The sequence below is a fragment of the Sinocyclocheilus grahami genome, unplaced genomic scaffold, assembly GCF_001515645.1.
Source record: "Sinocyclocheilus grahami isolate Dianchi unplaced genomic scaffold, SAMN03320097.WGS_v1.1 scaffold592.1, whole genome shotgun sequence".
Taxonomy (NCBI): Eukaryota; Metazoa; Chordata; class Actinopteri; order Cypriniformes; family Cyprinidae; genus Sinocyclocheilus; species Sinocyclocheilus grahami.
Window position 1 is genome coordinate 98051 of NW_015505771.1, and position 15899 is coordinate 113949.

Consider the following 15899-nt stretch of genomic DNA (forward strand, 5'->3'; position numbering starts at 1 on the left):
TGCACATGTAACCTCAGACACTGATATTTTGAAGTTTTGAATGGCCTCAAAGAGTTTTCTAGACACTTAAATCCCCGTCTCTACCCAAAAAAGTAACATTGTGTCATCATTTACTCACCCTCATGTTTTGTCTATACAATGGAAATCAGTGGGAAGCTATGAACGAAACTATTTAGTTACCAAAATTTTTCAAAATGTTTATTTTGTGTTCCATAGTCATATAGGTTTGGAACGACATGGGTGAGTAAGTGATGACAGAATTTCCATTTTTGGTGATCTTTCACAATTAAAAATGTCTGAATTTCATTGCAGTAGATGAAAAATATCTAACCAAGTGGCAACCATTTCCTAACAAATTATGCTAAAGCTTTTTTTCAGTGGCCTTTAACCAATTGATTCCTAAGCTGGTTTTTGCCAGTCTAAACTGGTTTAAGATGGTCTTCCAGCACAGCCAGCAGAAAATATAAAAATAAAAGCTAACTCAAAGTATCAATACTATAATGGGTTACACTTTACTTGAAGGGGTGTGCATAAGACTGACATGACACCTTCATAATCATGACATGACACATGTCATGAATAGGAAGGTTTTTGATGCATGTTTATGACAACTGTCATTAAGTGTCATTCACTCAGTTATGTAATTTTTAATGCAAAGATGACATTGTTTGAGATGTCTTTGTTATGGGCTATGGTTAGGTCAAATAATGTCATATTTGCATTAAAAATGAAATAACTGAACGAATGACACTTAATGACAGTTGTCATAAACATGCATCAAAAACCTTCCTATTCATGACATGTGTCATGTCATGATTATGAAGGTGTCATGTCAGTCTTATGCACACCCCTTGAAGTAAAGTGTTACCCTATAATCGTATATAAATAATGCTAAAACAACACTCTTTGAAGGTTAATAGGATTAGGATAGGAATAAGACATTCCTAGATTTTTGTTTTAAGTGTCCAGTACTTTTTGAGGCCGCTGTATGTGTACTAGCACGCTTTTGTTTTGGATGTTGGTTGAAAACACATACTTGTAGTTAAGTTCAACCTGCTTCACCAAGAAAACCCACTATCTTGTAAAAAGAGGATGGTTATGCTATCCACAGGCTAGACCAGCACTCAACAACGTAAACCAGCCTGAACCACCATTAAAATTCATGCTTGTGTAAGATGGTCTTTTTCAACAGGGCAGTGATGCATCACAAGATTTCACATGTTAAGCTGTGCTAGATTTATACATCTTCATGCTTAGTACTTTGATTTATACCATGTAATTAAATGCTGCAGCATATTGAAGTCCAGGAGTGATCTATTTATGACCGTTTAAAGACACTAAAAGATAAATTCATCATTGACATCAGCTACTTTGTGCATACTTCCTTAATGGATAGAGGCACCAGAAAGCATCAATCAATGAAATCGTCATAGCATGCTCTTGACAATTACATTGTGTATTACAATTACAAGTGTTTGCATTCTTTTATCAGAAGGTATGATGGAATATCTTGAATAGTGAAATAAAATTCCTTCCTTGATTCGCATTGTTCACTCGCTTGTAGGGGTGAAACGGATCGTAGTTGATCATTTGCACGTGTTGCCAATTTAAACATTCAAGCATTTTAAACCATTAAATCGCATGAATAGGTAAAAGAACAAGCTACGTTTCCCTTCTGAAAAAAATCATAGGCTCAACTAGCTGGTTTAAGTCTAACTCAGGGGTGTTGTATTCTTGTGACAACTTCTTAGCAGGAACTTGGCAACATTAAAAAAATGCTTAAAATTCAGTTTGAAAGTGGGACTGTGTGTGGTTTTGATTATAGAACAAGTAATATTAACCACAGACCTTATTTTACTCTTAAATCAAGTACTTCCAAAATTATTAAGTATTCCAAAAATACATATTCAAATCCGTAACTTGAAAATGCTAATGCTAATTGCTAAAAACTGAAATTCTCTATATAGGTAGCTTTCATGCATCACAAAAATAAATAAATGAATCCTACAAAGTTCAAACTCCACAAACTGCTGTATGCTTCATCTAGCACATGTGAGAGACTCAGTACAGTACACACACAGCAGCCGTCAAGAAATGGTGTTTGTCTATCTCTTTTAAATATATTTACTCTTGTGGATGACACTTTTTGTCCAAAGCAACATACAGTGCAGTAAAGGCATATTTTTTAATATGTTTTCTTAGTATGCATGTTCTCTGGGAATCAGATTCTCATGAGAAAGATTAAGCTGCAAACAGTTAAGCTGCAAGAACATAAAAATGTAAACTAATGTAGTTGTTTTTTTGTTTTGTTTTTTCAATGTCTCTGCAGGAATCCTCATATTCATTTGCACTGAAATGCCTTATTAGCCTCTCTACTGTAATTCTGCTCTGTCTGATCATTATGTACCACGCACGAGAGATTCAGGTAAGTAGCCGAATTAGCCTTGGAAGCTATAAACATGAGCAGAGATTGAGACGGGAGCCTAAAAGATTACAGAGGAAGCACTTATGCCAATTCCTAATGACTTCTAGTAGCAGCAGAATGAAAAGTCACCCTGGCTTTTGTATTTCCTGATATCTGCCTTCAGTGTCTGTGCTTTTTTACCTATCCATTAAGAGGTCTTTATAGAGAAGACACTGATTTTGATTAATGATGTTATTACAAGTCGGGCTTATAGCTAATAGGAGATGTAATTTAATACAGGCCTGTCAATCAGTTGCTTTGTGAGCATTATTTAATGACTTGGAACATCAGATGATGGTCAAATTACTGAGTGGATGAACAATTAAAAAACCTTTATTCCTGATTGCAGGTTGTGTACAACACAATCATTGAAATAAAAGAGAAGAAAACCATATAGTCATAATACTAAAACCACAGAGAATGCTTTCATATTGTTTATATTAGACTGTTTATTTATATATATATATATATATATATATATATATATATACCCATGCAGATGTACTTCAAGCAGGTTAATTTATCTTGTTTTTAAAATGTTTAGAAATTAATTTGTTGTAATATGTGTAATTTATATTATAGTTATTTAATTTGATATAATATATTGTATGTAACATCTAATATCAATTCTCATCCAATTCTTTAAGGTTAATTAAAGATGTTTACCTTTTTTAATGAAAAAGATCACAATTCTGCTGCAGCACCCATTAAAGCCTTCAAATTTGTTGTCTGTCTAAATTTTAGCTCTTCATGGTTGACAATGGAGCAGATGACTGGCGGATAGCCATGACATACGAGCGTATCTTCTTCATCGTTTTGGAGCTGCTGGTGTGTGCCATCCACCCCATTCCAGGTCAGTACGTCTTCACCTGGACCGCCCGCCTGGCCTTCACCTACACCCCGTCTGTGGCGGATGCAGACGTGGACATCATCCTCTCCATCCCCATGTTCCTGCGGCTGTATCTGATTGGCCGGGTCATGCTCCTGCACAGTAAGCTCTTTACGGACGCCTCATCACGCAGTATCGGAGCCCTCAATAAGATCAACTTTAACACACGCTTTGTCATGAAGACTTTGATGACTATCTGCCCAGGCACGGTCCTGCTGGTTTTCAGCATATCATCATGGATCATTGCTGCCTGGACTGTTCATGTCTGTGAGAGGTGAGATAAACCTTTGATTTCTTAAGAAACACTGTTTGTACTTGGAGTATTTAAAGAATATTCCACCCAAAAATGAACTCACCCCTCATTTTGATCCAAAACTTTCTTTAAAGATAACTTTCTATAAAAATTGAAGTTTAAAGATTATTGGAGTAGTTTTTTGCAAGTAAAATACTGTATCAGTCTTTTTACTTTAAAATGTCATATTTAATTTAGTGTTACTTGCCATTTCTTTGTTATTAATTGTGAAATTTACTAGCAATTTCTAAGTCAAAATTGTTTTAAAATTAGTCTGTTTTTTCAACGTATGGAACACAAAATGTGAACTTCTGATGACAAATCTCTGAAAATATCTCTTTTCCATATATGTAAGTGAATGAGGCTGTCAAGCTCCAAAATGACAAATCAAGCACCATAAAAGTAGTACATTTCATTCATGCAACCATGTCTTGTGAAGTCATTCAATAATTTGTGTGATGAACAGATCAAAATTATAACCTAGAGCCATAAAGCTGACATTCTGTTTTTGTCATCTGTACAGCTTTTATAATCCATTTCAGAGTTTATTAGAAGTATTGTCTTACATTTCAGTCTGTTCCTCACTCAAAGCTATTATATGGTTTCAGAAGTATTGGAATATTCCACATATATGGACTACTTGTATCATACTTTTATGGTGCTTTCTTGTCATTTTAAAGCTTGACAGACCAAGTCCCTAAAAAAATAAAAATAAAAATAAAAGATTTTTCGGTCACGCTTTATTTTAAGGTCCAGTTCTCACTATTAACAAACCATTAACTCTGACTTTTGCCTCAATAATCTTCTAATTTGCTGCTTATTAATAGTTAGTAAAGTTAATTGTTAAGTTTAGGTATTGGGTAGGATTAGGGATGTAGAATATGGTCGTGCAGAATATGTGTTTTATAAGTACTAATAAACAGCCAATATGTTAATAATAGGCATGCTAATAAGTAACTAGTTAATAGTGAGAATTGGTCCCTAAACTAAAGTGTTACAGATTTTAAATTTTTGAGTGAATAATTCCTTTATTTATGTAATTCTTTCCATCCAACGAAGTTGGTCAAGACCCTGTGTTGTTGCCTTTAAAATGTGACATCAGTGGCATGCGGATGTGTGTGTGTCTCATTGTTTATGGTTTTGTTCTATGTTTCTCCCACATGGCTGCTGCTGGATAGGGGTCCAAAGTGAGTCTGTGATCTGCAAGGAAAAACTATCACTTGGCTCTTAGCTTCTGCTCATCTCTCTTGAGCCATACTTGCAAAAAGGCAAATTGCTGGCATCCTGGAAATCCCAAATTCTTTTTATTTTCAAATTCAGATCCATTTGTTTTCTCCTATAAATGGTCTGTCATCTTATAGCCTCTGATAATGAGTGGCCTTAATGTTGGGTAATTCAATTTTTGAGTCATTCTTTGGATTTTGGGATTTTCACGCAGCTGACACCATGTGTCAACATGGTGGTCATCATGTTCATGGCAGCCTGTTCTTTTCCTAAAGTGCTGTCAAATATTTGACCTTTTCTGGTGCTCTAAAGTGCTATTCTTACCAAGATGCCATCTTAGACCTAGGGGGAGAATAAAGATCCAGTATGTTGTCATGACCCATAAACATAGAGAGAGCAGCACAGCTATGCTAATAAGCTCATCCTGAGCCCTTTAGCCAGGTTCTGCTCCCACTTCTTACCTGCTTTTTCTTCAATGCACTGCACCACAACAATAGTCCATAGTGTATATATGTGTTTTCTTCAACTACGACCACTTTTGACCCGGACTTATAGAATATAGTCACATTTTTCAAAGTTTATTTAATTTGTTTACTGAGAAAGTTTACAGCTGACATAAATGAATCACACGAGAATTGCTAGCATTCTGTTTATTCCATTCTTAGCATTCTGATGTTATATTTATTGATTGATAAGATATTTATCTTAACTTTTTCCCCACACAAAATTACAGCATTGTTGTATTGATAGTGATAGAGATTCTTTGTTTTCCGTGGTAACTTAGTACACTAAGGTAAGTCTTTACAGTTGGTCATGAAGCAAATGATGCTACAACTGAGGACTGGCATATTTTTACATTAAATAAAATGATAAATACAAAAATTATAGAAACTGTTAAGTTATTGAAATGTAAAAACATTGTTTGATTAATATAGATTTTAAAATATAATATTTTATGATGCTTTTTCATATTTTATGACTAAAAATAATTATTGAAATGATTTAATCTAACAAAATTAATTAGTTGATTTAGTTTTTAACCTGATCTGAAGTACAAGAATCAGTCCTTTAAGTATCTTTTTCAGACTTTCATTTCTTCCACACAATATTGGTTGTGTTCTTAGTGATATTTTTCACTATTTTGGTAATAGCTTAGTACATTAAGATAATACTTTATCAGTTGGTCAATATGCAAATAATGGCACAACTGTAGACTGGCATATTTTTACATGAATTAAATAAAAGTATAAAAGTGTAAGTTAAATCTGGATCTTGAACAAGGATAAAACAAAAATAAGAATAAACTTAAAATGAGAATAAACTAAATTTGGCTAGTGTGTGAGTGTGGTGTATATTTAAAACAATAAAAACTTTTGTTTTTCAGATAAATTTATTTTGTTTTAAGTATGCCTATATATTATTACTGGAAAGACATTTCGATTTAGAAAATGAATTTTTTGCAGTGTGGTTGAGAAAAAGTGCTGCGGACACCAACTAAGCTAATGTGCTAGTCAGGTGTCATGCTAGCTTGTTATTTTTCTGTATTCTGATGTCTTGTGTAAGGTTACAGTGGATGAATCTGTCGGAGGAACGGAGAGGTGCTTTATCAGCACCTTTGGAACCCTCCGAGACTCTGTATTTCCATTCGCTTCACCCCTAAATGGCCACAGCTACTTCTTCACTTTAAATCATTTGTCGGCAGGCTAGACGACGGGCCTCGTTTAATAGCACTCAAGCTAATGAGTCCTCAGTTAAATTCATGGGCATAGAAGCTGGACGCTCACTGATTGAATAATTTGAGCATAAATGTAGATTTAATCCGTAGTCAGCACATGGACATATTGTTCATGCTGACGGAACATCAATTTGAGGCCAAGAGAAGACCTTGTACTGAAACTTTGACATCATCATCATTTTTTAATTGTTTTATTCTTCATATTTGGTGTTTGGGGTGAATGTTTCTGAAACTATTTTGTTATGAATGTGTTTTTGTCCGGAAAGAATCGACATAGATGGTATGCTGTTCCCTTTACAGAAATTTGCCATGGTAACCTCCAAAAGTGTCACCAAAATATAGTTACTGCGACGATTGTTGCTACTGTGCAAAGCTTTCAGAATGTTTCTGCCATTTTATTTATATATTTTTACAGTAATGCCAGCAAATACCAAGTCACCACAGATTTATTCTAGTAGCACTTACTTTTAGTAACTGGCAGTTACCGTGATAAATTTCTGTAAGGGACAAATCTATGTTTAAGATTCTGTGATATGTACAAATGAAGCTCTCAAACAAGTGTTCTCTGATTTGAGATCATGCTAAAGTGCCTTGGTTGAAATCGACATGTGTGCCCCATAGTGTCAGAGCAGTGCATTATCTGAGTTCATGGCAGCTTTGGATTTGGTTACACTGCCAGCATGTTTTATGCTTGTGTAATGGACTGTGACTGTCACAATAGTTTTACACAGACTCATTCTCCACACCAGACCGAGCTAGAACACTGGGGAACAAGAGCAAGCCATCTAATGGGCCTTGGCTGCCCTCTCGTTTATACGAGCAGAATATGGACAGCACACCTTTGAAATTCTGTGCACAAAGGCACCTTGATTTATATTTGGGCTGTCCACTTGTTTATCCAGTATGGTCAGGCCTGAATATTGATATATGCTGCTGCATTCAATACTTTGTGATATTGCACTTTAGGTTGCCTTTAAGATTACCCTTCAAATGTAATTGAGCTTCTCAAAGACCCCTAATGCAAAGTGTACCTGTATATTTCAGCTGTGCACCAGTGTCAATGTGCAGTGCTGCTTAAATTTCGAAGAGACTGTTTGTATATAGCTTTTGTAACTATATAATTTATGTAGTATGGGACAAATCAATGAAAATCTATAAAAATATGGGTTGGAAAACCTGGACTCAAGTACGAGAGTAACTCTAAAAAAAAAATTCTTCCAGGTTAATTTTGTTTGTCAACGTAAATGTTGCTACTATTGTATTTATTAATTTATTCAAATGTGTTTAAATTATTAAAAGAAACTAACTAATGAATTAATTTAGATTTTAACCTAAACTGAGATACAAGATTAACTTGTCATTTTTTCATTTAATTTTGTTTGTCATGTCAATGTAAGTTTTATTATATCTAATGTTATATTTATTAATTTATTTTAAAATTGTTGAAATGATATAAATAATCTAAATCATTAATTAATTGACATTTTAACCTGAACTGAGGTACAAGAATCACTCTTAAGTGTCTTCTTCCAGTTAATTTTCATTCTTAACATAAATGTAGACAGTGTTATATGTATTCATAGTCATTTATTTAAATTTATTTAAATAATCAAAATAATAAATACATTTAGATTTTAACCTGAACTAATGTACAAGAATCAATTCAAGTATTTTTCTTTAGTTCATTTTGTTTGTCAACATAAATGTAGCTATTATTATATTTCTTAATTTATTTAACTTATTTAAATAATCTAAATTAAACTAATTAATTAAGATTTTAACCTGAATCTAAAATAATCTATTTTTTTCATAATTTACATTAATTAAATTTATTAAAATGTGTACTTTTTTTGTTTTATTTATTTATATTTTACAAACTCGTACTGGGGTCACCTTTAAACACGTTTTCTTTTTTGAGAATTATCCTGTGAGATGCTGATTAGTCACTCTATGAAATTAATCCCAGCTTGTTTTCTTGTCATTTTATCTCATCAGATATCATGATAAAGTGGAAGTCACCAGTAACTTCTTGGGAGCCATGTGGCTGATCTCCATAACCTTCCTGTCTATTGGTTATGGAGACATGGTGCCTAACACATACTGTGGGAAGGGAGTGTGTCTCCTTACTGGAATCATGGTGCGTCTCTCTTTTACCCTTCTAATTATGCACAAATGATGTACAAGTCTTACATTTGAGACATTGATGTTCTTGTGAGTTTATCTGCAGACATTTTACAGTTATTAGTGTCCACTCAGCCTTAACATCATCAGGCCATAAAGCCGTTATGTAGAGGAACTGTGTATAAAAATTCTATTTTTGAGACATTTACACCCTTGTGAGTTCATCTGCATATTTTTTATAGCAATTAATACCCACTCAGCCATAACGCCATCAAACTGTGAAGCCATTTTATAGGAACTGTATATAAAAAGCTTTCTTAATGATTTTGTTTGATTTGTGTTGTGTGTTTCCAGGGGGCTGGTTGCACTGCCCTAGTGGTGGCTGTCGTAGCCAGGAAGCTAGAGCTCACCAAGGCTGAAAAGCATGTCCATAACTTTATGATGGACACTCAACTCTGCAAAAGAGTGAGCCTATTTTAATATACAGAATTGTAGCTAAGTGAAATCCAAGCAAGTATAAAATAAGTGTTAAACGGCACATTCAAACTCACTTTGGCAAAAAAGCCCTTTTTGCCAAATGTTGATGCTGCATAAGCCGTGGAAACTAGCCAACATTCCCTTAATGAGATCATCTTCTTGACAAAATCTGGCAGGCATATCTCACCCATATTGCTAATTCACCAGAACCTTCCAGAGTCTACAACTAGTAGCATTTAATGCTGTAGTATTACTTTTAATATTTTTATGGCGTAGTAAGTTTCCAAACATACTGTATGTCTTTTTGTCTACACTAGCTGTAGTGATGTTTTAAAATGAATATTTAATGTAAGTTTCTTATCTGGATTTCATTTACTCACAGGTGAAAAACACGGCTGCTAATGTACTCAGGGAAACATGGCTAATCTACAAACACACAAAGCTTGTGAAGAAGATTGACCATGCCAAGGTCCGGAAACATCAGCGCAAGTTTCTGCAGGCCATTCACCAGTACGTATATTTACAACATTTGTAATCTTCCTTTTGCTATTTGTGCTGTCTGCATTTGTGTTTTATATGTATTATATTGTGCTTAAAACTGGATTTAGTTAAAGTTCTCGCTTTCCAATTTAGAGAATCTGCTCGCATAAAGTTTTTTTATATAGAGTTATGGAAACGGAATTGAACCTTTTAGACTCTATCTCAACCTCATATTTCCTTCCTAATTTATTGCCACAGCATTTTAAGATCTTGGGAGTTTTACCTGTTAGATCATGGGGGGAAATCCTGATGCTGATGATGCCAAAAATAAAAGAAGTTAGGGATAGTACAGAGTTAGTATATCGGACAAGCAGCATAAATTGTGTGCATAAATGACCAGATGCACTTATTAGTTAAAAATTACTGTCTTGGTGAGATGTTAATGTATACTCAGTAGGATTGTAAGTAAATGTAAAAAAAAAAATAAAAAAGATTTTTCTCACAATATCTGATCAGTGCATTGGAGCTTAAAGTGTAAATGCATGCCACTGCCTATTATCATGTTAATATTGAGCAAACAATAATATTGGCAAAGAAGAAGAGAGAACCCACTCACTGCTGTTAATTCTTGATTTGTTCTTTATTGCTGACTGTCTATTTGTTTACTTAATTTTACTTAATACTTAAAGGCTACATACTGTACCATTGCTTTGATTTAATGTTTATATTTATATTAATATTTCACTTTTTAAATAAAAGACTGTTTCTCATAGCATATTAGTTTTTGCTTTGAAACTTTTATGGAGCATAATAAAATATCATTGGTATTGTAACATGCTTAGTGTAGACCGTAACCTGGATACATGAGAGAGAAAATATTTTCATATATATTATTCAATGTTTACGGAAATATTATGAAAAATTGAAGTGACATCAAAATGTTGCTAAATGGCCTGGTGATGCAAATCAAATGACAGATTTTTTTTTCAGTCAGTCATAAAAGTTTAAAAAAGTCATTTGGTGTGGTGTGCAATTTGAGTTTTTAAAAAAAATGTATTCTGTGTTCCATTTGTTTTGCCTTAAATCACTGCAGAGCTCAGAAGTAAGTCATGTCTTCTCTTTTTTTCTTTACCATTGGAACCCTTTTTCATTTTTATAAGTCTTACTCAGCAATATCAACCAACATGATGAACATTGAAAACATTTGAAGCTGGGCTCCATTTTTATTTAGCATTGATATCCATTACGGTATTTAGATGAATTGCATTTACATAGTTCACCGACCTGTTAAGGTATTTGGAGGGAAAGGTTCTTCACATCTTCTCAGCTTCAAATTTATCAGATGCCACAATGTCCGAAATTCATTCATCTAGCCTGTACCAGATTTCCACAGAACCTCACACTGCACTTTCATCCTTTTTAGTCATAAAACCTGCAAGTCTGCTGGTCTGCAGTGTTTTCTCGCAAACACAAATCTGTTGCAAATCATTCTTATGGAGATACACTTAGAGAAATATCGAATGTGAATGTTATAAGACTGCATTAGAAGTTTAGACACAAGCATTTGGTACTCGTTCCCTTTCACTTGGTTGGTCGCTTTTAAAAGGGAAGGTTCACCCAAAAATTTTGAATTCTGTAATTTCTTACCATCATGTTGTTCCAAATACATATGACATCCTTTCTTATGTGCTACTTAAAAAAAACAAACAAAAAAAAAAACGTGAGAGTTCATGAGAAAAATACCGATGTCTGATTTGTTGAATTGAATTGAATGATCTGACTGATAATTTAAATAAATTGTAATTAATATATATCATGTTAAATATAATACTAGCTACATTTATGTTGATAAAACAAAAGGAACTGGAAACAAATACTTAAAGAATTGATTCTTGTACCTCAGTTCAGGTTAAAATCTAAATTAATGAATTAATGAATAAATTTGAATCATTTATTATTAATGAATAAATAGAATAGTAATTACACATGTAATACTAAATATCTACATTTATCTTCATAAACCAAAGAATACTTTTGTAGTGTTTATTATACCTCAGTTTAGGTTAAAATCTAAATTAATTTAATAAGATTATTTAAATAAATGAATAAATACAGTAGTAGCTGATGCATTATTTCTCTTTTTGTGTTCCACAGAAAAAAGTAAGTCATGCAGGTTTGGAACGACATAAGGTTGATTAAATGATGAACAGAATTATTTTCATTTTTAGCTGAACTAATCGTTTAAGTGCAGTAAGATTTTCTGGCCGTGTTATAGGTTCTCTGATGTGAATCGCCAGTCCTGCCTCTGTTTGGCACGCAGTCAAAGTAAAAGCGCAACTGCTGGACACAACGATTCATTTATAATGTATTTGGCCTTCACTTTTACGAGACCACATAAACATTCCCTTGCCTAATGCATACAATCATACAATTCTATAAATATCTGCACATTAAATGCTTCATAAACTCAGCAAATCGGCCTGTGTTGTGGAGAAGGTAACAATTGCATCTGGAGTGCAGGGAACTATGGAGGTCTGGGTACAGAAACAAACAGACCAATTTTGGCCGTCCCAAAATTGAGAGTTCATCTTTACGACAGTGCAAGCACATGTGAAAAAGTGCAAAGTGTCCACTTTTTATTTTCCATAAAGCTTGCACACTTGAGTTTTTTCACACTTGTTTTTCGTTTTTTGATGGGAGAGTTTGAAGCAAACAGATGGTTGGGGTTGGTTTAGATTGCTTGGTTAACTCTGGAGAAGGCATTTATAATATTTTTTATTAAGACACGAAAAGCCATCATGTTATGTTTATATTCTGCATGTGAGTATCATTGACGAGCATTTTTCTCAAGAAATTGTTCTAAAATTCGATAAAAAACTCCCCTTTCCTTTCTGGGTTTTGTTCGTGCTTTCCTAGAGGAAAGCCCAGTTATGTGTATCTAGAGAGTTTCTGGTGTTAGCTTTCTGAATTCAATAGGCACTGAAATTAGGTTAATGCTAATGCGTCATTGTTAGCATATCTGTCATTACCATGGAGCACAAACCGTGTGTCCACATTCTGTGTCTTTATCAGTTCATCTGTTTCCATATTACACCGGCTCCAGTCTGACACAATATAATGAATGTTTTCTACTACATCCTATTGAGTTTGAATGTCCGCCGTGCCGTCACACTGCTGACAAAGGTGGTGTTTGGGTTGTATTTTCACACATTTTGCACCATTCATGTTGCAACAGAGCTGCTTAGTCATGACGTCAGTTTGTAGGCCTGTCAGTCAGCCGAAAAACTAGAATAGGATTTTAACATTTTTAGTTTATGGTCTATGATTTACATTTAAATTGAAGTCTGTGATTAACATAAGCTTACTTGACTTTCAGGTTTTGTTTGAAAATATAAATTCAAACATGAATTCTGACCACAAGTATGTGAGTTTATTTAAATATTATTACTATTATTTTTGAAAATATTATATATAGTACATATACTGAATCAAGATTTTAACATAATAAATTATACTATGTGTGTGTGTGTGTGTGTGTGTGTGTAATGTATAGAGATATATGTTAATACAAATTTATGTATATTAAAAATGTATAAAGTACCATTTTTCTACAAAATCTCAAGAGAACAAAATTAAAATTTAACAAAAGTTTCAATCTCAAACTAAAATCTTTTGACTTTATAGCAACTTTTTTAAAATCTTTTTTAACAGTTTTTATTACTTCATAATGTCTTACTGCATTTCATTACTGTCCATTACATTTTGCTGAGAGTTTCTATATGCATCAGATCACCATCTAAAAAAATCTGCAGTACAGTTTCTTGACTTTGAGGCAGTATTATATCCATATGCTTATGGAGTTTTGGGACAATGGCTCAACTGTTGTTCTTTTCGACCCCTTCTTTTTTTTTCATTTGACCTCCTGTGGCTGAATAAGTTTGCATGTCTGACTGGACCGAACTGGAATGTAAATGTTTGCATGTGGGCACATCATTTAATGGAAGAACATTCATTATGTGACACTTTATACCTTCTAGATTTCAGCCTAATTATCAAACTCTGTTTCTTCCTCTTTTCCCTGCCCATCACAACCTCCTGCACTTGCTTTTGCACTCCTTCCTCTATAAACTCCTGTCTCCCTTGTATATCTGTGTGTCTTCTTTCCTTGTGGCCCATCTTTTTCTCTTTGTCTGTCCACCTGCTCCCTGGCTTCATTTTTTTCCCCCAGACTGCGAAGTGTGAAGATGGAGCAAAGGAAGCTGAATGATCAAGCAAACACACTGGTGGACTTAGCAAAGGTGTGTACAGTCTTTAGCAGTCAGTAGATCTGTAGTGACATGTTGGTCGTTTTGTAGTATGGTCATGTACTGTACGTTTATTCTATGGAATGGATAGGTTTATTAAGCAGCACAACTGTTTTCAACAATGATAATAATAATGGATCATGTGACACTGAAAACAGGAGTAAAGATGCTGAAAATTCAGCTTTGCATCACAGGAATAAATTGCATTTTAAAATGTACTCAAATAGAAAACTGTTAGTTTAAATTGTAATAATGTTTCACAATTGTATTGTTGATCATATAAATGCAAAAAATCTTTCAAAACATTCAAACGTCTTATCAACCCCAAACTTTTGCACGGTAGTCTATGTGTGCTCATATGTGAAAACTGCGCACTTAGGGTAAATTCAGGTAAATTGGACCATGTTACCTGAACCTCTAAAATAGTATGTGAAATAATATACAGTATGCAGCATGACCTGCATCCTTCATATTATTTGGCAAGTGATGTCTGTGTCTGAATAAACAATGGGAATTTTATTTAAATTTGTTATTTGACAACGTATTTGTGTACATATGTATTTTGTGTCTTTTTAATTTTTAATAATATGTTTTTTATATTTCTTTAATGTTCTTCAATATTTTATCTTAATGTTTTCATTTTTGTTGTCAGAAAATGTGCTTACTTTTCCATGTCACTAGACAACACAGGGTATATGTATGTGTGATTCTTGCATTTTTATGTCTACTAAGTGTGTTTATCACTTCTTCAGACACAGAATGTGATGTACGACCTGGTCTCAGAGCTGCAGGAGCGCAGTGAGGAGCTGGAAAAACGGATCGGTCACCTAGAGGCAAAACTGGACTCCATAAACAACAGTCTGCAGGCTCTGCCTGGCCTGCTCTCACAAGCCATACAGCAGCAACAGCACCACCTGCTGGACGGGCTGACCCAGCGCGGATTCACTTTCACGCGCCCCTCCTCGCAGACCTCCGAACGCTCCTGGGCATCATCCGTGCACCGGCGGAGATCACCCTCTACCGCACCACACACGTCCTCCGATAGCGGCTAGCACGCTCTCACACACTCAAAACCATACTCTAAACCTACACACACACTCCTACACACCTCTATCACCAACTTACACTGCTAAATATACTTTTAGTACTAAAACCTTAACAAGAATGACAACTTCAACACACTGGAATAAAAATTTAATGAATAAACGCATCATGGTAGAGATATGGTTTATGTTTAGCCATTGTATGGCTGTTTAAAGTTAGCTTTTTTGTAAAGCCCTTGTATAGTATGGACTGGATTCAGACTGCAGGGGGAGAAATGGATTTATATAGAGAGATATAGTTTGGAAACAGAGAATTAAATGGAGCTAACCTCATGGGAATACAGAGGATTGAGAAGGACGGAAAAATGGGAGAGGAAGTCACCAGATAGGCAGTGATTACAGATATATGCTATGTTCTGAATAGCATACTAGCATACTACTTACTCTTACTGCAGTATATATTTGTATACAGTATGCACATTTTCTGTATGCATTAAAATTCCCTATAGCATTTGCCAGAGAACACTGCGTTGAATACCGTATCTCACAATGCAATGCGTTCGAGTTTTCTTGTTTAGCGTTAGTAGTTTTTAAGTATAAAACATTTTGACATTAAAACAAGACAATTTTTACCCAAAATTCAGTTAACTCACATGTCCTTGGTCATTTCAGACAAAAAAAAGTGTATGTTTGGAAATGTTTCAATTTTTTTGCTTCATCGGAATGGAAAAAACCGTAGGGACTTTTGTGGCACTTACTAAATGAAGAAATACTTGTGGACACGATTAGAAAAAACGTAAAATGAAAAGTCACACTTACGATCTTCGCCAAAGAAAATGAATGTGAAATGCAAAAAATATTTTAAATGCC

General features: G+C 34.2%; 1 protein-coding gene across 1 annotated transcript in view; it reads left to right on the forward strand.

Moving 5' to 3' along the window:
- Positions 1 to 15075, forward strand: part of LOC107557189 (small conductance calcium-activated potassium channel protein 2-like) — a 30560-nt gene extending 15485 nt beyond the window's left edge. Inside the window, exons 3-10 of the mRNA XM_016240513.1 lie at positions 2330 to 2425; positions 3209 to 3627; positions 8600 to 8741; positions 9080 to 9190; positions 9585 to 9712; positions 10776 to 10784; positions 13911 to 13980; positions 14739 to 15075. Coding sequence (XP_016095999.1) covers positions 2330 to 2425; positions 3209 to 3627; positions 8600 to 8741; positions 9080 to 9190; positions 9585 to 9712; positions 10776 to 10784; positions 13911 to 13980; positions 14739 to 15038 — 1275 coding nt within the window. The 3' untranslated portion in view covers positions 15039 to 15075. The remainder of the gene's footprint in view (positions 1 to 2329; positions 2426 to 3208; positions 3628 to 8599; positions 8742 to 9079; positions 9191 to 9584; positions 9713 to 10775; positions 10785 to 13910; positions 13981 to 14738) is intronic.
- Positions 15076 to 15899: the final 824 nt, after the last annotated feature.